Here is a 23,094-nt window from a genome sequence, read left to right as displayed (position 1 = left end):
TGCTGCAGATGGCTGGACGCGAGTGTGAGATGTGCCCCCTCAGTATGCTAGGAGGCAGGGGCAAGTGAGGGCAGCTGCTGGTCTGGGGCTGGTCCTGGAGTTGGGAGCTAGAAGTATTCAGTCAGAGCTGGACACTGCTTCTGTGGCCTCCATCCCTTGCTGGGGACCACGTTTCCTGGGAGTGATGCTAATAGGAGCCTGCCCTTTGATTTTTTTCCCTCTCAGAGAGCCCAGAGGTCAAGGAGCACAGAGTGAGGACCAGGGGACATGTGTTTATTTAGCAAGAAGGGAGGGGGTTCATGAGCAGGTCAGCCTGGGGAGCAGCTGGTGGGCTGTGCATTGAGAAGGGTCTCCTGGCTCTCTCAGTGGTGTCCAGGTTGGTGGTGACAGCTGGGCACTGCCCTGGGCAGAGGTCAACGTGAAGAGGATGTGGTGGAGAGAGCCAGAGGGCACCAGAGAGGGAGTCAGGGCAATAAAGAGGACAGCAGTGCTGGGAAGGTTGGACAAAGGCAGACCTGGGACCCCCTCCCAGCTGCACCCTGGCTCCCATCAGCCCCCACTCCAACCATACTTACCACACACTTGCTCACTCATCCATGCACTCATCTGTGTGGGACAGAGTGGTCAGCATGGGCGGGGGTGTGTGTGGGATCCCTGACCTCCAGGACCCCTGCACTGCCCCTGGGCTACCCTGGGCCTCAGCCTAGTCTAGCCACAGAAGCTCTGGGGGTTCCCTTCGTGGATGGTACAGCAGAAGGCTGGATGATGGAGCAGGGACTGGGGGAGAGGCCTGAGGACAAGCAGACCTGGGTGACACCCGTTCTTCAAAGGAGGAAGGTGAGGCCCAGCCAAGTTCCTGCTTGGGCACCAAGCCTTCTGCCTGTTTACCTGCTGAGTCCTGACAGACCCTCAGGCTTTGGGAAGCACCTGCCCAGGCCAGGCTGCCTGAAGACAAGGGCTCCTCCCAAGTAGGTAGTGAGGCAGCCCCAGGGCAAAGGGGGAGGTGGCCAGGCAAGGAGACTGAGGAAGCTTCGCCCCATGCCTGCAATTCTCATGTGGGCAGGCCCAAGCTAGGGTGAGGGAGGAACACTAGGGGCCCAGAACCCTGATTGTGGCAGGGTCTTCCTGAAACCAAAGTGGATCCTGAGACTCCAGTGACCATGGCAGGGGTCTGCATCCCTCCTCTCCCCCCTTCCATAGTGAGGCAACATCAGGCCTGGACAGTTCCCATACGGCCCTCTCCTCTCTCCACCTGGTGATTACCAATGGGGATAGCGAAGATTATGTGGTGATCTGTGAGGCCCAAGGATTTGGCGAAGGTGATGAAGTTTTCCTTCAGCTCAGGGGTCAGCATCTTGGTCCTCCCTGTGGCCAGGATGGCTGGTGAATGGCTGGTGAAAGCTCCATAAATATTGTGGAACCCATGAACCATGCCTCAGACCCCTTCCTCCTGAGGGGTTCTGTGGAAAGACCCCCCTCCTGCCTCCCAGATCAGGGGTGAAGGGCACATTGGGGGCTGGGTGTCACGGACCTCTTCTCCTCCAACATGACCAAGATCCTGGTTCCAGGAGGGGCAAGACTCACCATAAAGGGTGATCTTGAAGTACTCCTGGTGTTTGTAAATTTTCTTGAAGAACACCATGGCAAACTGGACGTAGTCTGTGGCTGCCACTCGTAAAATGTACCTCTGGATTCCAGTGTATCCTGTATGGTGGATGGTGAGATCTCAGTCTGCCCTAACTGGGCAGAGGGAGCTATTGATTCTTCTCCCATCTCCACAGGATTGCTTCTGTGTGGGGTAACAGGGAGGTTCATGCCCCTGAGGACCCACCCCATTCAGGACTCACGCTCAATGTTGCCCAGGGTGAATTGGCCTCGCCACAAAGTTGGGATGAAAGTTCTGAGCCAGTGGTCACAGGTCTGGTTCCTGTGGAAGCAAAAGATGGGTGGGTGAGAGGGTGATAGCCCACCCTCCCACAGCAGTAGGCTTGCACCCCACCCCAGAGATGTGCCTGGCTGTTCCCCACTGACCCATCCCTGCCTGTCCTTGACTACTGTGCTCTTACCCACCTGACCTGCTCAGACTCTCCCTCCACACCTCCTGTCCTTCTTTCTTTGGAGCTGTTTCCCCTTGGTAGTCTTCCCACCATACTGTCCCCGCCAACCAAGGCATTTGTCCCCTATTCTTTTTTTTTTTTTTTTTTTTAGATTTTCATTAGTTTTTGAGAGAGAGTGCACGTGCATGAGCAGGGAAGGGCAGAGAGAGGGGGAAACAGAATCCAAAGCAGGTTCCAGGCTCTGAGCTGTCAGCACAGAGTCCAACGTGGAGCTCAGACCCACAAGCCATGATCATGACCTGAGACAATGTCATACTCTTAAACAACTGAGCCACCCAGGCTCCCCTGTCCCCTATTCTTATCTTGTGGGCTCCTGCTTTAAACTCTCCTGGGGGAATCACCATTGAGACTCCAGTCTGCTGGATGCCAAGACTCCCTTAGCTGTTGGACCAAACCTAACCTCTCACCTGCATCCCATCTCCCCTGGCACCTCAGAGCCAATCTCTCCACACCTGCCCTTCTTCTGCTCCTTCCATGACAGAGGCTCTAGCCCCATCCCCAAGTGCCAGAGCCAGAAACCCAGGGGTGCTGCATAATCCTTGACTCCCCTCTCTAGGTCCTAATCTGCCCCTGATCTGGTCATCTTCCACCTATGACTGATCAGCCTCCTGGGCTGCACACCATCATTCCTCTTCCTGCTGCAGCCACACCCGCTCCTCACCAGTACCTAACACCCCCGCCACTGTGGTCACCCTCCTCTCCAGACCACTCATCAGCTCCTGCTCAGGGCAGCCATGCAATGGCCTGCTGTTTCTTGAAGTGGCTCTCTCTGACTCAGTCCAGCAGTCCTGCCACGAAGGTCCCAGGCCTCCTTCTGACGCAGGTTGGTTCCTCAAGGCCCATCCCACAGACCACCTCCCTGGAAGCTCTTGACAAAGCCCTAGGTGGGATTCTAGGCTGGATCCAGTGACCCTCCTCCCATTCCAAGACACCTATTCTTTCTTTCTCTTGTTTCCTGATGACAGTCTGTGTCCATCCGCAGAACTGTCGTGTGTCTGTGCTGAAGTGACCACGAAATGTTGATCTAGTGAATGAGAGAAGATATAAATACAGGGATCCAGTACCCAGCGGTAGGATGAATGATCATCTTTCAGCTTTGGTTGCCGCTCAGCTATGTCATCAGTCTGCCTCCTGGACCCCCACGGCAGCCCTATAGGCCCCCCATGTTCCTGTAGGAGGTGGTGGTACTCACCAGGCCAGGGTAGAGGTGGCATTGTAGCTGTTGTCTTCATTTAGCTCGTAAGTGGTGGAGTAAATCTTAAACTGGCCGTGTTTTTCTTTATTAAATTCATTCCCTGCCAGTCCTAAGACATACCATTTTCCCTGGAACTACAATGGGGGCTGATGATAGGCAGAGCCAGGAGCAGCCCCAGGGGGCCCTCCTGCTCCATCCCTGTAGGCATCTCTAGGCAGCCTAGGCTTCAACCAGAAGCCCCTCTAACTGGGCTGCTGGGACCCAGACTGGCCACACAGGCTGGGCTGAAGAAGCTAGCTGGAGCTGGAGCTATCTGGCCAGGGGAGAGCTCTTAGTGTGTCAGGGACAGGGTGACACTTGGCAAGTGGCCAGCTGGCATCCCTGAGCCTCAGTTTCTTCATCATGTAGAGGCCCTGAAGATGATCCCATCTTGCATGGACTGCGGGGATTATGGGAAGAGAGTGTGGACCAACATAGTTGTGCTCAGCTGACCATCTTGTCAGCAAGGTTGGGTGGGGATGGGGTCATGGGGTGTGCCTTCCATCAGGGGACCCGAGGGTAGACTGAGCTAAAGCCTGAGCCCATCCTGCCTCTCCTCCCCTCTGTTCACACTCTTCTCAGGGCCTGCCTGCAGCTGCCCCTCGTGCCCCTTACCTGCTCATCCTGGAAGTCAGGCTGCAGAGGGACCCTGCGCAGAGGCGGGGCTGGGATCAGGTTTGGGGTGGAGTCCTGGGCCTGGGTCTGCAAGACCCCCAGCAGGACAAGGCCCAGCCACAGGAGACCTAAGGCCATGACTTCAGGGCCAAGGAAGCTGGCACCACTCCGGATATCAGCTGAAAGAGGAGGTGAGTGAGGAGGCTTCTGGGGGGATGCTATTTATGGTCTCTGTGGCCAATGGCTCACCCCAGGGTGGAATGACTTATCCTTTACCAAATCCAGGAAGGGTGAGGCAATTGTCAGCAACTCATGCTGAAGATCATGGCAAGCTTTCTGCCCTTCCCCCAGGTCAGGATTATGCAAGATGAGGGGCAGGAAGGTCCAGGAGGCTGGAGGATGCCTTCCCCATATCTTCACATCTCTGGCAAGGACACTGAAACCCTCCACACTCTCTTCTCTCTGGTTAGTACTGTGTGAGGACAAGGGTCTCTGATCTGGACCGGCTGTCATCTCTGACCTCCAGAAGCCTCTCAGTTGGGGCCAAGTGCAGGGTGGGGTAACTGGGGTGGTACCCCTTTTTTGTATCTGATGAAAGCAGAGAATGCCTCATATCAACAGAGCCCATGCTGCTTTGTGGTTCTCCAAAGGGACAAGGAAAGGAGGGGAGGTGAAAGAGGAGGTTCCCGGCAGGGAAAGACAGAGTGTACTCTGTGCTGCTCTTGGAGCCCAGACACTGTCCCCCATAGGGACCCAATCAGGCCCTGGCACAGGGTGAGACACCCTTCCCCTCCCCCATCTCCAAAGGTGGACTGGAGAGTGTTCCTGATGAGGGAGCACAAGGCAGGCTGAGGGCAGAGCACATGCCAGCATGCTCCCTGAGCTCCAGGTGGGATCTGTGTGATATTCCTCAGGCACCCCAGGCTGCCCAAGAACAAAGGAAAGGAAAGAATACAAATGGTTAACTGATGGAGATCACAATCTGGCAGGATGTGAGTCTCCATCAGTGTACCTATGTCCTAGTAAATTAGGAGAAAAAGGGAATCTTATCAAAAGCCTAATCTCCAGAAGCCTATATTTGGTTTCCAGGAGCCCTATTGTCACCCCCCCTCCCCCACCAGTGATATGGGCAACAAAGGCAAGAAGGAAATGGCACATGGCATTAAATTTCATTATTACCTTTTGACAATTCTTTAAGAAAATATAGAGTATCCCATTTCTCCAGGAACTCCTTACTGTCTTAATGTTAATGCTTTGCTAGAGGTGAAAACAACTTTAGCCTGACAACAGTTAGGCCTCTAGTAATGTGCGAGTCTTCTTGAACATATGAAAATCCCTCTAGAAACTTCCTCTTAACTTTATCTCCCCCAACCCCATGGTATATTGTTACAGAACCAGGCTGGAACGCTGGTGGAAAAACCAAGTGGCACTCGGAGATCTTGGTGGATCAAAGATTTATTTAACAACTGCGGTCTCGGAGGAGACTGTTCCTCCAAAGATCTGAGCCCTGAATGCCAGTGGGGAGGGCAATTTATAGTTATCAGCCTCCATATTTGTGTGTGTGTGTGTGGGGGGGGGGGTGTTTTGCACACAGTAAACGAAAGAAGAAGAACCGGGAGGAGGGGTCTGTAAGCTAGAGACCAGAGTTTGTTTTCGCTCCATTGGCCATCTTTGGCATACTTTATTCACTTCTCCAACATTCCCCCCTTGATGCCTTTAAAAAAAAACTTTTAGTAGGCATCACCTTTCAGTTTTACAGGTTGGTACTCTTAGAAGGCTAAGATGTGTGCAGTAGTTTGGTGAGCAACAGTGTTTTCAATAAAATGTACCACAGCATTCAGTATACAGGGGCCGATGGATACAAGTAAAATTATGGAGAGGAGGGGCCCCGCCAGGGCAGGAAGCCAGGATGCCCAATCCGTGAGATCCCATCCTTTCCATTGATTGATACTTTTCTGTTGTCTATGTTGAATTCTTTCCTTGAGTTCCTGAACCTTAGTTGTAACTATTCCTGACTGGTTTATGAAATAGCAACATTCTTCCCCCAGAAAGATGCAAGTCCCTCCTTTTTCTAAAGTGAGGAGGTCGAGGGCTTGCCTATTTTGGAGGGTCACTGCCGCCAGAGAGTTTATTTGGCTTTGTAAGTTTACCAGAGAATCTGCCACCCGTTCCATGTCTTCATTTATCTCTTGAGATAGTCTATGGTACAGTCCTACGGATGAACCTGGTTCCTATTCCTTATTCTGGTTCCTATTCCTGTCGCAATTCCTGCGCCTACCAGAACGGGTAGCAGGATTGCCCGTTTAGCCAGGAACTTGGGGCTAAAGGCTGTTAGGAGCTGATCTTCAGTGTACACGGATATCTCTGGGGTAAGGAAGAGGAAATAACATCTGAGTCCAGTTGGCCTCTAAGCATCGGTAGGCTGAATTAGAGGTCAAAGGGATAGGAGTGGCTAAGTAAGCCCTCCAGCTGAGCGGCAAGCACATCCAGCAGGTTTGGGTGTGATTATCTATTTTATGGAGGAGTTGTAGAGTAGTGTTGGCCCAACGCTGGAGTGGGGAATTGGTAAGCATCTGATTGAGGGCTGAAAGGTCAAACCTTGGTAGGCTGTCAGGGGAGTGGTCACCTTTATGGCTTATATTACCCTGTCCTGGGTATCCTTTATAACTTTTTGAAGGGCCCTGTCTGGCATCCCTCCTCCGTCTGAGATCCCTCATTGAGGAAGGTAAGTGTAGCAAGCTTGCTTCCCTCTCTGGAGGCCCTTGTTGTGACATGGGTCCCTGACATTTTGGGTTATCTCTACGGTCCAATACTTAGTCCATGGGGCACTGGGTGACTGACAGAGAGTGGGTGTTTTTCCCTTGTAGCAATCTTTGTGGAGGGAGGTGAAGGTGCTGAACGCCCTTGACCCCCTTATTTTTATATAACAATCCTGGGGGCAAAGTGGGTAAGCGGCAGTTGTGAGGGTGAGAGGTTATCATAATATACAGGCAATACTTAATGCCCCTCCCATCCAGAGGAGGTATGTGAGTCCCGGCATGGATCTTTTTTTTTTTTAATTTTTTAATGTTTATTTATTTTTGAGAGAGAGCATGAGAGGGGGGCGGGGGGGCAGAGAGAGACAGAGACACAGAATCCAAAGTAGACTCCAGGCTCTGAGCTGTCAGCACAGAGCCTGTTGTGGGGCTCAAACTCATGAACCGTGAGATCATGACCTGAGCTGAAGTCAGCTACTTAACCAACTGAACCATCCAGGCGCCCCTGGCATGCATCTTTTGTCCCATGTCCACCTTGTTAGTACAGTCTCTATCAGCCCAACAGTAAGAAGTAAGATCAGGGCTATGACACTAGTAAGGGGCAAGGGCTAGCAGAGTTACATCCAAACCCCCCAGCTAGGTTCACATGTTGATTCCTCAAGCTTCTGCCATGCGCAGGCCAGCCATCTTCCGGGTGTGGCTGGAGCAGGGCTGGAGGTCTCAGGGGCCAATTTCCCTTTTGAGGGTCAGTTTAAGTAGGTTGACTGGATCTGGATCACTTCACCAGGTTGTGGGTTCTTCTGAGTTGGCCTTCTTAATTCTGGAGTGATGGACCCATGGGGCAATACCTGAAACTTTAAGGCTGTAGGAGTTGTTAGAATGACAGTATGAGCCCAGTCCACCGTGGTCTAAGAGGTTCCCTCTTCCAATCTGTGCACACAGAGTCTCCTGGTTGAAAGAGGTGAACGGGGGTCCCTAAGGAAATTGGGGCCCTCTCTATGGTGTATCTCTGTAACTTATTTAGGACTGCCCCCAAGGTCTGGAGCTATTCTCTTATTCTTTTGTCTCCAATCTGGTGTAGGTATCCTGGGAGTTTTCCTAAACATGGGGAGGGGGTCGCTCATAAAATAACTCAAAAGAGGAGAATCTTAGTGCCCCAGGTGTGCATCAGGCACACAGGAGGGCCAGCGGCAGTAAATCTGGCCATGGGAGATTAGTCTCTTGGTGGAACTTAGCCAGGGTTTCCTTGAGGGTGCGATTCATCCACTCTACTTTCCCTGAGCTCTGGGGTCAGTAAGCAGTGTGCAGTTTCCAGGTAATGTTGAGGGACTTTGTTAGGGTTTGTATAATGTCTGCCACAAATGCAGGCCTGTTATCACTGTGTATGGTTAAGGGTAGACCAAATCGAGGCGCAATCTCCCATAGAAGAGCTTTGGCCACCTCGCGGCTTCATTCCATTCTGGTCAGGAATGCGACGACCCATCCTGAATATGTGCAGATTATTACAAGGAGGTACCTGAACCCTTTATCTGGTTGTATGTCAGTAAAGTCCACCTCTAAGTCTTTGAAAGGGGTGACCCCCATCTTTTGCGTGCCAGGCAGGGGCCATGGGGCAGACCAAGCATTGTTTTTGGCACATGTTACACATTATTCACTGACGCCTGGCATAATACCAGCAGCTGGCTGATATAGTAGTTCTTTTTGAGGAGGGCCTCTAGTGCAGTTTTCCCTAGGTGTGTGAGTTGGTGATATTCCTTGACTAGGTGTTTTCCCATAGATGACAGGACAAAGATGTGTCCATTTGGCATGACCCACCATCCCTCTTTGCTTAGTGTGCCCCCTTCTGTCGAGGCCCAACTTCTTTCATTGTTTGTGTACCGGGGTGGGGAGGCTTCCCTGTGGGGCGCAAGAGTCATAGTGTAGGTAGAAGCTTCGCCTGGGTCACCACAGGTGGCCGCTCTGGCTGTTTTGTCGGCCAGGCGATTTCCTTGGTTATGGGGTTGTCTCCTTTCTGATGTCCCTTACAGTGTAGGATAGCTACCTTGTCTGGCAGCCATACAACCTCAAGAAGCTTTAGTATTTCTTCCTTGTTTTTGATAGTTTGCAGCAGTAAGGAGGCCTCTTTCTTTATAGATGGCCCCGTGTACATGCACAGTAGTGAAGGCATACTGGGAATCAGTGTAGATGTTAAATTGTTTACCTTTGCTAAGGATGAGGGCTCGGGTTAAGGCATACAGTTCAGCTTGTTGTGCTGACCATCCTTCCAGCAAGTCCTTGGCTTCCAGAACTTCGGTGGTTGTGGTTACCACATATCCTGCTCTTCGGTTGCTCTCTTGTAAATGCTGTTCCCATGGCTGAACAGAGTGATTTCTGGGCCTGTCATAGCCTGGTCTTGGAGGTCCAGGCGGCTGGTGTAGACTTCATCCACTACTTCGGAACAGTCATGGTCGGGTTCTCCCTCCTCCGTGGGAAGGAAGGTGGCCAGGTTTAGTGTTCTTACTGTTTTGAGAGTGACACTTGGGTTTTCATAGAGAAGGCCTTGGTATTGTGTCAGCCGAGAATTGGAGAGGAAACGATATCCTTGGGTGCTCATGAGGGACATGACCGCGTGTGGGACCTTAACATTAAGTGTTTGTCCCAGTGTGAGTTTGTCTGCCTCCTTGATGAGCAGGACTGTGGCTGCCAGAGCTCTGAGGCACCGTGGCCATCCTGCAGCCACGGGATCAAGTTTTTTTGACAGGTAGGCCACTGGCCATTGCAAAGGCCCCATGCTCTAAGTGAGCACTCCAAGGGCTATTTTGTCCTTTTCATTTACGAAGCCGTTAAAGGGCCTTTCTATGTCAGGCAAACCCAGGGCTGGGGCTTGTCCCAGAGCCAACTTTATTTCTGTGAAAGCAGCCCTTGCCTCCTCAGTCCATGCGAGGGGCTCCCGGTCTGTTCCTCCCAACAGGTCCTAGAGGGGCCTCGCTCTGGCTGAGAATCTGGGAATCCAAATGCAACAGAACCCTGCGGCCCCTAAAAATTCACTCAAGCCTCGTTTTGTTTGGGGCTGTGGCAGTGTGGTGATAACTTTCTTCCTTTCCGGTCCTAGTTCTCTTTTTCCTTTTGTGAGGAGGAAGCCTAAGTATCAGACCTGCTGCTGACAAATCTGTGCCTTTTTCCAACGCCCAGTACCCCAAGTAGGATAGGAGCTGCAGGAGAGCCTGGGTACCTTTCAGTCTTCTTGGGTATCACTGGCAAGAAGGAGGTAGTTTACATATTGGAGGAGGACACACCCTGTGGTTTCTCTCGGAAAGTTGGTGAGGTCTGCAGTTAGTGCTTCCCCAAAAAGAGTGGGCAAGTTCTTGAAACCTTGGGGAAGTCGTGTCCAGGTCAGCTGCATCTGGCGCCCTGTAACGGGCTCAGTTCATTCAAAGGCAAACAATGGTTGACTTTGAGGAGCCAGGTGAAGGCAGAAGAAAGCATCCTTTAGGTTGAGGCACGTAAACCATCTGGCTGAGTCTGGAATTTGGCTGAGGAGAGTATACGGGTTTGGAACCACTGGGTGTAAGGAAACAGTCACTTTGTTAATGGTCCTCAAATCCTGTACTGGTCCGTATCCTCCTCCTGGCTTCTTGACTGGCAAGAGCGGGGTATTCCAAGCCGACTGGCACTCAACTAGAATACCTGCTTCTCTGAGCTTGGTCAGGTGCTCTTATATACTCATTCTAGCCTCGAGTGGAAGGGGGTAGTGCCTTTGTCTCTGAGGTTGGGCTCTGGGGATCAGGTCAACAATGATGGGGGCCTGACTCTAAGCTAGTCCAGGCGGGTTATCTTCAGCCCATATGGAGGGGAATGTAAGCCTGAATTCTGAGGGGCTACAGGGTAGGGCCTGGGTGCAGAATAGTCTCCATTCTTCTTCCCTTGGCAGGGTAATCACCAAGACCCGGGTTTCCTTCTCCCTTGGGTTTAATTGGAGGCTAGTGTGTCCAGTGGGTTCAAAAGTTATCTGGGCCCCAAGTTTGGAGAGCAGATCCCAGCCCAGGAGAGGAATTGGGCAGTCAGGTAAGTAGAGGAACTCATGCCAGACCTTGTGACCCCCAAGTTCACATTGTTGAGCTTGACAGAAGGGCTGCTGGATCTCCCGTGTCCCAGTAGCCTCAAGTATGGTTGCTGTCTTTTGGCTTAAGGGCGCCACCGGGGAAGTAACAATGGAGTATTCAGCCCCAGTGTCAACCATGACAGTTATTGTTCGCCCCCCTACCTTCATTTCGACCGTGGGCTCATGGGAGCCAAGCGAGAAAGAACCCGGTCCCCCTTAGTCCGATTCTACCCCGGCCAGACCAACGAGGTTCTGGCCTCAAGGTTCTTCCCAATATCAGCTGGGTTTTGAGGGTCCCTTCCAATTCAGACATTCATTCTTCCAGTGTCCCTTCTCTTTGCAGTATGCACATTGGTCCTTTGCTAAGGGGGCTCTGGGCTTTCCCCCCTTTTTTTTTTTTAATTTTTAAAATGTTTTTATTTATTTTTCAGACAGAGAGAGACAGAGCATGAACGGGGGAGGGGCAGAGAGAGAGGGAGACACAGAATCGGAAGCAGGCTCCAGGCTCTGAGCCATCAGCCCAGAGCCTGACGCGGGGCTCGAACTCACAGACTGCAAGATCGCGACCTGAGCTGAAGTTGGACGCTTAACTGACTGAGCCATCCAGGTGCCCCTGGGCTTTCCCCCTTTTGGTGGTTGGTGTCTTCCCATCTTTGCAGCATCTGTTTCTTTTAGTGCTGTTGTAAGAAGGGTGGCCTTCTTTTTTAGTCTTCTCTCCACTTCTCTTTCGGCTGTGACTTCTCTGTCATGAAAACATTATTGGTGACCTCTATCAGCTGAGTGATATTCATCCCAGCAAAGCACTCCAACGTCTGGAGTTTTCTTCTGATATCTGGGGCAGCCTGTGCCACAAAAGAGGTATTTACCATCTGTTGACTTTCTGGTGCCTCGGGGTCAAACAGGGTGTATACATGATATATTTTACATAATCTTTCTAGTAGTCTCTGGGAGACTCCCCAGGATGCTGTGTGACTGACGCTATTTTAGTCATGTTCATGGGCTTTTTGGCTCCAGGTCGGACTCCCCAAAGGAGGGCTTCCTGGTATCGTTGGATGTGGACCTGTCCTTCTTCTGTGGTGAAATCCCATGTTGGGCATTCTTCAGCCGCGGCAGCTTGAGCCCAGACATCAGGGTCATTGATCCCCAGAGGTGTGTGATCTTCTAGGTACTGTCGTGTTTTCTCTCATTCTTCTTCTTTTTTCTGTATTAAACAGAGTACGGAGTAACCATTGACAATCTTCTCAAGTTGGTCAGTGGGTCTGGAAGAGGGACTCCATCAAGTCGACTATTACTTGTGGCTTTCAGAGTATGATGGAGTGTTGTGTTTCCAATTGAGGAGGTCAGTTGTAGAGAAAGGTTAATAATACATCATGGAACGGTTGGGCTGGACTGTTCCGTTCACATTCTCTTTCGGGCTCTCTTGTCTCCCTTACAGGCATTTGGAGAGCATTAGGTCTGGGTCTGGGGCGCAGTCTGGCTGCTGGCCCCTGTGGGGGAGGGTTCTCTGAGTCTGAGAGGGGCAGGGAGATGGGAGGCAGGGCAGAGCGGCAGTGACTGCTGCCACTGTAGAGAGACAGACTGGGGAGGAGTTTCAAGCTCAGGGGGAAGGGGGAGGGAGCTTGAAGAGTTATGAGGAGGTGGAAAGACAATATCTTCCTCCATGTCTCCTTTAAATATTAGAGGAGCGGTGGGTCGCTTCTTTGGCTCCCTGGGTGAGCCTCCAGATAAAGTGGCTAAAACCTTTGCCTGGCTCTGTTTGCTAATGATGAATTGTACCCAAGTTGGGGGATTTTGGGCAATTTCAAGCCAGGAGTTGATGTATGGAAGTTGATCAGGGTGGCGTAGGTTCCCAGTGACTATTAGCTAAACCCGCTGCACTATTTGAGCATCTAATGTCCCTTATGGGGGTCATCCTACACTAAATATGGGCCATTCTAGTTCACAAAAGGTCCTTAACTTCCTGGGTGTCATTTTCACCCCATAATTGACTGAAAATCCCTTTTTAAAATTTTTGAGCATGATCTCTAAAATCATAGGCTTACGCTGTTTGATCCCTTATTAATTTCTTTCTCGTATTTGGTGTCACAAAGACAAAGGGAGGGTATCCCCTCAGATGAGAGGACCAATCAGATACCCCTCTGGTCGTGTTCCTGAGGGAAACTTTAGGAGAGGTTTGGCCGTAGCAGACTCAGCTTTGTGACTTGTGATAGGAATCTGATCCAATACCGCCCTAGACCTTATATTCTCACCACAACACAGGAGAGCCCATTCAGACTCTGTAGACTTTTGGGGACCTTAAGGGTGCCCGTCCATGGAGCCACAAACTCGAACTCGACTGGCAAGTCTGGCTGAGCCACACATTCTCTCTCTCTCTCTCTCTCTCTCTCTCTCTCTCTCTCTCATACACACACACACACACACACACACACACACACACACACCAGAGTCCATTACATTCCCTCCCACAAAATTTTCTACCTGTGAGACCTATTAAGGCCTCCAGGGATTGATGAGGTCCCTCTTCCACCCTTTTGGGTGGGCATGACTTCTTTGGGGCCCCGGCCTTACTGGTTCCAACATTGGGTCCAGGTCCTCACCTACCAGGTCTCTGAGTCTGGTGGGAAGAGTGGAGCGGGGACCAGCCTGAGGCAACCGAGCAGGAGACTGCCAAAATTCAAGCAGTGTGCTCACTCTTCCTTGCAATCCCTCATTCCGTCACCGCCTCGCTGTTCTCCCAAACCAGTGGCAACAATGGGCCAGTGCGGTTGGGTTTCCCGGTCAGGGAATCAAGTATGTTATGGAACCAGGCTGGAACACTGGCGGAAAAACCAAGCGGCACTCGGAGATCTTGGTGGATTGGAGATTTATTTAACACTGGTGGGCTCAGAGGAGACCGTTTCTCCAAAGATCTGAGCCCTGAACGCGAGTCAGGAGGGTAATTTATAGTTGTCAGCTTCCATATCTGTAGGGGTTTTCGCACGTGCAGCAAACAAAGGAAGAAGAACCCGGAGGAGCCGTCTCTAAGCTAGAGACCAGAGTCTGTTTTAGCCCCATCAGCCATCTTTAGCGTACTTTATTCACTTCTCCAACAATATAACCAGTCACTCTTCACAACCCCAGTGTAGCTCTCTTTCTGCCCAAAAGTTCTGTCCCTGTGCTTTAACAAAATCACCTTTTGTGCACCAAAGATGTCTCAAGAACTCATTCTTGGTTGTGAGCTTTGAACCCCCATCATTCCAAAGCCCCATCATTTCCACCTTGAGTCAGCCCCTCCCCTCATCCATGCCCCATTGGTAGGGTGGACCCAGACCTCAGCTGACCCCTAAGGGACTTGGCCCCTCCTGTGGGCTCAGTGGACAGAAACTCCAAGCTGGGCCTGCCAATTGCAAATGAGACAGCTTGACAGAGTAGAGCTCTGAGGCTATAGTCCCAGCTCCATCCTGGAGGGGGTCAATGGGGGCCATGCATCTGCAGTGTGTGAAAAAGGGTGGGGGTGGTGGTCCCCCAATGGGGGCTCTCTGCCCTTGCCACTCTGTATCCGAGAACTTTGGGTCACAGTGAGTGCAAGGACTCAGACTCGTCTTTGGGAGACTGCTGACATCACCTGCCATCTCTGGCCATAGTTTTGGACTGTGGAGCCCAGGGGCCTAAGCCTAGGTTCCAAAAGTGTTCCTGCCATGGCTGATCCTAGCTTTCTCTAGGAGGGAAACAGTTTCCTCATGGGGGCTTGAGTGTCCATGGGAGGCAGTGATGGGTCCCAGCCACCGAGCCATGTCTCCTAGATGTCACCAAGAGGGCCGGAGCTGACCAAAGCTTGAAATGACGCTGACCTGAGGGCTCACTGGCCTCAGATGAGACTTGCAGAGACCTCATGGGCTCTTCCACCTGCTTCTGGGGAACCAGCTCCCCTAGCCTGGCCTTTGGGTGGTGGGCACTGAGAAAAGACATTCTGGGTGAGGAGGGACCATATACCAAGGTGAGGGCAAAGAACAAGCTAGAACCCCCTCTCCTCAAGGTGGGATATGTGTGACATTCCTCTGGCAGCCCAAAAACAAAGGAAAGGAAAGAAAACATATGGTTAACTGATAGAGATCACAGTCATGCAGGACACAAGTCTCCATCAGTTTACAAATATCTTAAAAAATTAGAAGAGGGTTGCCTGGGTGGCTCAGTTGGTTAAGCGTCTGACTTCAGCTCAGGTCATGATCTCACCACTCGTGAGTTCGAGCCCCACATCGGGCTCTGTGCTGACAGCTCAGAACCTGGAGCCTGCTTCCAATTCTGTGTCTCCCTCTCTCTCCCTCTCCCACTCAAGCTCTGTCTCTTTCTCTCAAAAATAAATAAACTTTAAAAATTAAAAAAAAAAAATAGAAGAAAAGGGCAATCTCATCAATAGTCTAATCTCCAGAAGCCTACAGATTTAGTTTCCTGGAGCCCCTATTAACACCCTATCCACCATCGTTATGTGGGGAAGAAAAGGAAGAAGGACATGGCAGGTAAAAGTTAAATTTCCTGATACTCTGCAGCCCAGTGACAAGTACTTGAGGCAAACACAGAGTACAACATTTCTCCAGGAACCCCTACCATTCCTAACGTTAATGCCTTACTAGAGGTAAAACACCCTTAGCTTGACCTCAGGTATCTTAGGAGTCCTCATTAGTATGTCAAAGTCCTTCTGGAGGCCTCCCTCCCTTTTGACTTTACTTCCCCAACTTCATAGTATACAACCTCAGTGCAGCTCTTTCTGCCCACGGGTCCTGTCCCCATGATTTAATAAAATCACTTTTTTTGCACCAAAAACATCTTTGAGAATTATTTGCTGCCCATCGGCTCTGGAAGACCCCCACTGCCCTCCCCCCTCTAAAACCTCATCTTTAGCGCCCAATGTGGGGGTGTGAGTCTTTTCATCTGGACCTTGAGCTTTGGTGCAAATTTGATAAGTACTTTCTCTTTTCTTCCTTTATTCTTATTTTAGGAATTTCAAGGAGTATGATCTTATTGCAACACTTTCCTGTCCATTGCTCAGTCTGTAATCCTCTAGCCTGTGGCTACTCTACGAGGAGAAGAAAGCCGGCCTTTTGGCTGGAAGTGAGTACCCAGGTCAGAATGGTAAAAATACCCAGATACTTGTGCCCTCTCTTTCTTCCTTTCCTTATATCTTTTTGTCTGTCCTGGGCACCAGACAGCCACTTATGTGACTAGAACCGCTACCAATCTTAAGACTCCCATGTGAGGTTTCCTCCTCGTTGGTCTTACGTGATCCCCTCCAAATCCCTGTTCTAGCCATTTCTGGCTGTGGGACCTCCCCTGTTGCTAGTGAAACCAGTACCTGATTGAATTAAAACTCAACTGAGGACCATTTCCTAGGAAGTTGGCTCTAAAGACTGTAAGTGTTGGAATGTCACTTAGATCAAGATGTGATTCTGTCTTAACTGGTTTTGGTCAATGTTCTCTACTACTACTTAAATTACAAAATTGGGCAATTCCCCCTTGTAAAACTTTTCCAGTGTTTTTCAGGGGTTGAAAACGGTGGTTTCTTCAGCCTTCCCAGCAAGGCAAACTAGGCCCATATGCTGGCACCTATTTGTGGCCTAGGATGCAATGGGAAAGCAGAGGGATGCCAGCATCCCTCCCACAGAGGGCCTTAGCATCTTGTCAGTGATCAGAGTGATTTGGTGTCAGGTACACCTCGGGTTGCTTTGACACCTCAGGAACCTCTGATATATCCTTCACAGGGGACCCCACCTGTGAGTTGGGTGGGATATTTTGTGGTAATTGACCTTCTCTACTTTTCTCTCCCTAGGAAAAGGACGGGAGCTTCTCCTCAGTCCCCAAAGACTGTCCCTTGGAATGCCTTTTTAACCCACTGGAAACAATTTGGATTGCAAAATTTAGGAAAGGATTGATGTCCTGTAACTGAGCATAGCCTTAGTAGGATCTAGCAGTTAGATCTCTTCTGCAGGAAACAGGATCAATGGACAGAGGTACCCTAGGCCCAGGTCTTCACCTAGGTCAGGACCAGGACCGAAAAGCCTCTTGCAGAATGTATTTGCCCTAATGTGTTTTGGCTAGTAAACTCCCTCCTGACATAGCGGATGCCCTTTTGGCCTCCTCCTAATGGAACTCAGGTGCTAGAGGAGACACAGGGCATCCCTGACAAAGGGGATGCTGACTCTCTCTGTTCCTCCTCCTAATAGATGTGGGGAACTCTCCCTCATTCATTTCCTGAGTTAACAGCTAAAATTGGAGCCAACTATGGTTAGTCTACTTCGGGATGTGTACTTTAAAGAATATTTCCAAGCAGTTGCCCAAACTTCCTTTGTTCCTGAGAAATGTCGATCTGTACATAGACTCCCTATTTCCACTTTGGTGGAAATCAAACAAACAAACAAACAAACATGGGGTCTCCTCTTACCCAGCTGACAAGGTTTAGAACCAGGAATCTTCTTTCTCTGCTTTCTGGCACTTGACCTTTTCTGCCTTCCCCTCCCCCGTCCTCCTGTTTCTACATCACCCCCTGTGTGACCTACATAACTGGCTTCTATACCATCCTCCCACCTGCGATGTCAAGAAGCAATGAGCACCTCCTTGGAGCACCCACTTCAGATTCCCCCACTGCTGTCTCAGGTGAAAAAGGGAAAATGGGGAACAAACTGATTGTCCTTTAAGTGGATGCAGGTGGAATGTATTCAGTGTTTAAGCTTATTTATCTTTGCTGGTTTAATTAAGATAGACTTGTATTTAGAGTTATCAGCATTAAATATGAAACTTTTTTTCTACCAATGTTTCCTAAAGGTCAAAGAAGCTCATGTTGTCTCTGTTGCAATTTGTTAGCAAAAAGATGACTTAAAATAAAGGGTAATTTTGTGTATCTCAGAGTTTTCATGGATAATTGTTGAGAGAGTTTTCAGAGTCTTTGGTAATCTGACACTTGGATAAATGGGATTGAATTCATTGGATATCCAGGTCTTTCCCAAATAGAATGGAGTGCTAAAGCGTTGGTTACTGAATGTAGGTTTTTGTTTTTGACTTCTTACTGCAGAGAAACTAAGAACATTTGGGTCTATTGGAAAACATGGTTTATGCTTAATTGATTCATGAATTTGCCATCTAAAGGATTCCGGTGTAACAGTTTACAAATGGTTGCTACTTAGTCTCAGCTGGAGACCAAGGTTGCTAAGAGTCAAAATTCTGCTAAATGTAATTAAGACTGATGGAAATAAGGAAAGCAACTCTATATGTAAAAAAGTAGGAATGTGTAAAAAAGAAGGAATGGAAATATATTTTTTTTTCTTGCAGGTAAAAGAGTAATTTTGTCCTAAACGAGACTGGTTTGGAGAAAAATGGCCTGGGACAAAATTTGAATGCAAAGGAAGGTTGTAGAAAGTTCATGAAGGGAAATCTTTGGAAAGGTACTTTATGTATGGTTAGGACAGACTATGTTGCAATGAATGGGTTTTTAAAAGGACACTCGTATAAGGTTAAAATTCTGCTTTTCTCTCTATTCAAAAACAAAGGTTTTTTTGATGGTTTGGCTCTTGATAAAATAATAATAATAATAATAATAATAATAATAATATAGAAAGGTTTGTTTTCTCTTTTGTCTGCCGGGAAAACCACAGCTTTAGGTTTCATCTTTATCATGTCTCTGATCATTAGTTAAAACTTCTCACTGTTTAAAGGAGCTAAGTTTTGCTAACAACTATATCACCCTACATTTTTGCCTTTGGAATCTCTTATCGCCATCTTGGTTAAATAAATATTTTAAAGCCTTAAGATGTGAAATGTTCTCTAATCCTATTGCAAATAGCTGTATAACTTTCTACAGTTTAACAAACTTCCCAGGACTGAAACTGAAAAGAAAGTCTTTTTGACCATGGAGACCTTTTTATTTGGTATGTTAAGAAAAAAGCCCTGTTAAATAAGGTACAACTTAGATGATATTGCTTGGCTAAATGCTATAACTGTTCAAATATATATGCATTTCCCAAAGTTTTAATATATTTTGATAATAAGGTTGTCAATTGACATTCTGATTATTAAAGTATCATGTATCACAGGTAACCGAATTTCCTTGTCAATTGTATCATAATGAACTCTCATCAGATTGTTAACCATGTCCATTTTTGAGTTTTTTGTCACTTATAGTTACTGTACTTATTCTCTTACAAAACATGTTTCCTCTTCCAGGAGATTTATTAAAAGGGCTTTGAGGACAAATTCAGGTATTTGACAGCTTTAAAATCCTAAAACTAAAATAGGTAAGAATGTCCAGAACTAAAAAGCTACACTTGAACTGAACAACAATTAGTAATATGGGACTAAATGAATTGAGAAAGGTTATAGTTTTTGTGACCCTTGTTGAAAACATTGCTGGATCTCTAATGTTTGCTCTTCCAGATTAAGGAAGAGCATATCTTAAGCATATACATATCTTAAGATATGTATAATGTACAGAAATGTGATAAAATATCCCTCTGTAAATAAATTGAAACATCTAACTTTTCTCTCTACCTGAATGAACCCTCTGAAATTCAAAAAGTCTCAGTGAGTATACTTCCACAGCCATCATACTTACCTGCATAAGTTCAGTGAGAATCTGTTCTCCCTGTAATAGCACACCATTGGAAATAATGTTTTTTGTTTGTTTGTTTGTTTGTTTGTTTAACAAGGCTTTGGCTGGAATGTCCAATTTGAGAGACATGATTAGACCTGATATGACCATGTGGCTTTAAGGAACTAAGATTGACTTTATGAAACATGGAGCCAATAAAGCCCCTTGGAAATGTTGGCCTGATGCCTTCCCAGCAGACTTACCAGATGAGTAAAGAATGTCACTTCTGGGCAGGTGCAGGGACTTCAGGATATCTTGGGGACCTCCTGGGGAGGAATTTGCCAAAATCTACAAGTATTGCAGGCCTGTCTGATGAAAGTACTTGGCTTGGCTTCTGGCCTGGAGAGGCCAATCAGTTCAGTCTCCAGTTCAAGCTGGAGATTCCTTATAACAGGTTTCAGCAAAGCAAACTTTAAAGATTCTTAGGATCAATCACTATTCTTGCTGAGCTTATGTAAATCATTAGGCAAAGTTTCTTAAAACTGGACTTGTTCTGCAAACGAATTAGTCTTGATTTGCTATCTGTGGAAATGAGGGTTTTTAGAGAGAAAAACTACGTTTCCATAACGCAGCTCTCTGGATGTTAATTTCTAGTTCTGATTGTCTTTAAATGTTTGCTGTTTTCCTAAACTAGACACCTTGAGCTAAACTTCAGAAAAATTGTCACAATATTTCATGTATAGAAAATTTTCTGTGCTTGTTATTCAGTGAAGACAATAAGTCCCCATGGGCATATGATTATTTAAATAACTGGAAAATGGGATGGATTCCTCCAATAATTGTATGCAAAGATTTTCTCACTGTAGACCTATGAATAGATAAAGACTATAGTGCTTTATTATTCACTGGAGGCCAGGTTAATTCCTAAATCTCTAAATATGCCAACCATATCCTCCCTCCACCTGATCTGACAGTTGCTAGAAACCCACTCCATGTAAACCCAAAACACCTGGTTTATTAAAGGATTGAAAATCTAATACAGCAGAGGATTTAACTCCAAAATGGAAGGACCCCTACTGGGTATATTATATACTCCCACTGCAATAAAGTTGGAGGGGAACACTTCATGGGCTCCTCTATCTAAAATAAGACCTATATCCCCTTTCCAGGAATTCAATGAGTAAATGAATCTGCCTTCTTATTCCTGTGAACCTGTGGAAGACATCAAACTTCTTTTAGGATGGTTGTACCTTTCTTTTTCATCTTCCTTTCCCAATTTCTACTAACAGTTCTTTCTTGCAATGGGCCATTCAAAAGGATCACCACAGACTTTCAGTTAACAAACCAGAAAAACCAGTCAGATTCCTGCTGCCTGTTCCCAGAAGCATCCGAGGATGTTTCAAGCCTAATATCTGAAAAATCTCACTGGCAGTACTGAGAGACACTGGATTTATAATCTGCTCTAACCATTAACCAGTATTTTTCTTGTTTTTATAAAAGTACTGTTTTTAGGGGCGCCTGGGTGGCTTGGTCAGTTAGGCGTCCGACTTCGGCTCAGGTCATGATCTCGCGGTCCGTGAGTTCGAGCCCCGCGTCGGGCTCTGTGCTGACAGCTCAGAGCCTGGAGCCTGTTTCGGATTCTGTGTCTCCCTCTCTCTCTGCCCCTCCCCTGTTCATGCTCTGTCTCTCTCTGTCTCAAAAATAAATAAACGGTTAAAAAAAAAATTTAAAAAAAAGCACTGTTTTTAATTACCACCTGGCTTACTAAACAAAACAGAGTCTATATGATGGCTATACACCATGTGTTACATGGTTAAGGCCTTAAATGACTCTCAAAATACCATTATATTACTAAATACTAAAATAACTCAAATTCATAAAACACTTCTACAAAACAGAATGGCTTTAGATGTTTTAAGTGCTGCACAAGGTGGAACTTATACTCTTATAAGAACAAAATGCTGTGTATACATTCCACACTACAACAAAAATATTTATGGATTTCTTACTAACATGAATACTCAACTTGGCACATTAAACAATCCCTCTCTTTCCTTAGTGATGGGTTAAAGTCTTGGACTGGAGAATTTTTGTTAGCTTTGTTAGGACTTTTAATGAGAGCTAATCTTTCTAGTTATTCTACTTAGGTTTTGCTGTTTTCTCCCAAGTCTCTCTGCTTGGTACCAAGACTCCATTACTACAATAACTTCAAGCCAACACATGATCCTTTCTACTCAAGGTGGTTCATACACGTTGTCCACCTTGGATTCAGCTGCCTCACCTTAACTGCCCTGTATGTTCCCTAAGGGACCAATATTGACCCATAGGTAGGGACAACTCTATGCCCCTACTCAGCAGAAAGAAGCTATAGAAGATGAGACCTTCCTTCAACAGCCTTAAGATATAAAGGTCAAAATTGTTCAGGGGGGGATATGATGAGGGAGGGTGGAGCAATCTGAGGGCAAAACAAGCTGGCATATCCCCTTCCCCCAGGTGGAATATGTGTGGTATTCCTCAAACACTCCTGGCTACCCAAGTACAAAGGAAAGGTGTTTAAGTGCTTGCCATGGCGATGTAGGAAACTAAGACAAATGAAAAATTAATCCTCTTTCTGCCTACAGCCTATAGGCAAGTCCTTGAAAACAGCAGAGTGACCTAACTCTAGGAGCTCAGCTGCCTCCTTAATGACCCATTGCTAGGGGCAAAGAGAACCTTAGGTTACCATTATCCCAGCTTCCAGGACCTGTAAGTCTATTTCCTTGATCTAAACTGCCATGAGTTATATGCTGGCAATCATATTCCAAGTTTATGACCCTGATATGCTGAAGGGTCTCATGACTGAGGTTTTATTCAATGGTAATAAGTGGTGTTTCCCTAGCAACAGGGAGCCCCTCAAGGTCCTGGAAACCTTGCTTCCAAAATACCTTAGAGACTTAATCTATCCCTGATGGGTAGGGATATATACTATATAATCAGCTACCCATCACAACCCCAGTGCAGCTCTTCCTGCCCCTGGGTCCTGTCCCTGTGCTTTAATAAAATCACTTTTTTGCACCTTTTTGCAACTTTGGTGCACCTTTTGCACCAAAGACATCTTCAGGAATTCTTTCTTAGCTGTTGGCTCTGGACCACCCTACCAATACCCCAAAACTTCAATACACATTATAGATTATCACACACATATTTCTGGATTTATAACTGACCTGAATACTCAAATTGGTGCTTTAAGCAATCCCCCTCTTTCCTTTAATGATTGGCAAAACTCCTGGACTTGAGAATTTTCATCAATTACACAGGACTTTTTTTGGACAATTTTTTTTTCTATTCTAATTATGTTTTGCTGTTTCTCCCATGTCTTTGTTTGGTGACAAGACTCCATCACTACAATAACTTCAAGTCAACAGATGATCCTTTCTACTCAAGGAAGTTCATACTCATTGTCCACCTTGGATGCAGCTGCCTCTGCCTTCTGTAACTCTTCTATATATTCCCCAACTGATCAATATTGACTCATAGTTAGGGACATTTCTACACCTCTACTGAATAAGAAGTTACAGAAGATGAAACTTTCCATCTTCAACAACCTTAAAGATGTAAAGGTCAAAATGGTTTAGGGGTGTTATGTTGAGGGAGCAAAAGTCAAGCTGAAGGCAAAGTACAAGCTAGTATTACCCTCCCCCCACCCCAGGTGAGATGTGTGTGACATGCCTCAGGCACTCCTGGCTGCCCAAGAACAA

General features: G+C 47.5%; 1 protein-coding gene across 1 annotated transcript; it reads right to left on the bottom strand.

Moving 5' to 3' along the window:
- Window positions 1-252: 252 nt before the first annotated feature.
- LOC122204398 (neutrophil gelatinase-associated lipocalin-like) lies at window positions 253-4,172 on the bottom strand. Its single transcript, XM_042911835.1, has 7 exons — window positions 3,967-4,172; window positions 3,310-3,446; window positions 1,848-1,927; window positions 1,585-1,704; window positions 1,264-1,365; window positions 576-606; window positions 253-402 (listed from the first exon to the last, which is right to left on the bottom strand). Exons 1-6 carry the CDS (start codon window positions 4,102-4,104, stop codon window positions 587-589), a joined length of 597 nt encoding a protein of 198 aa, XP_042767769.1. The 5' UTR covers window positions 4,105-4,172; the 3' UTR covers window positions 253-402; window positions 576-586.
- Between the last annotated feature and the right edge of the window lie 18,922 nt (window positions 4,173-23,094).

This window comes from Panthera leo, chromosome D4, assembly GCF_018350215.1.
Source record: "Panthera leo isolate Ple1 chromosome D4, P.leo_Ple1_pat1.1, whole genome shotgun sequence".
NCBI classification, from domain to species: Eukaryota; Metazoa; Chordata; class Mammalia; order Carnivora; family Felidae; genus Panthera; species Panthera leo.
This window is presented reverse-complemented; position numbering and strand designations above follow the sequence as displayed.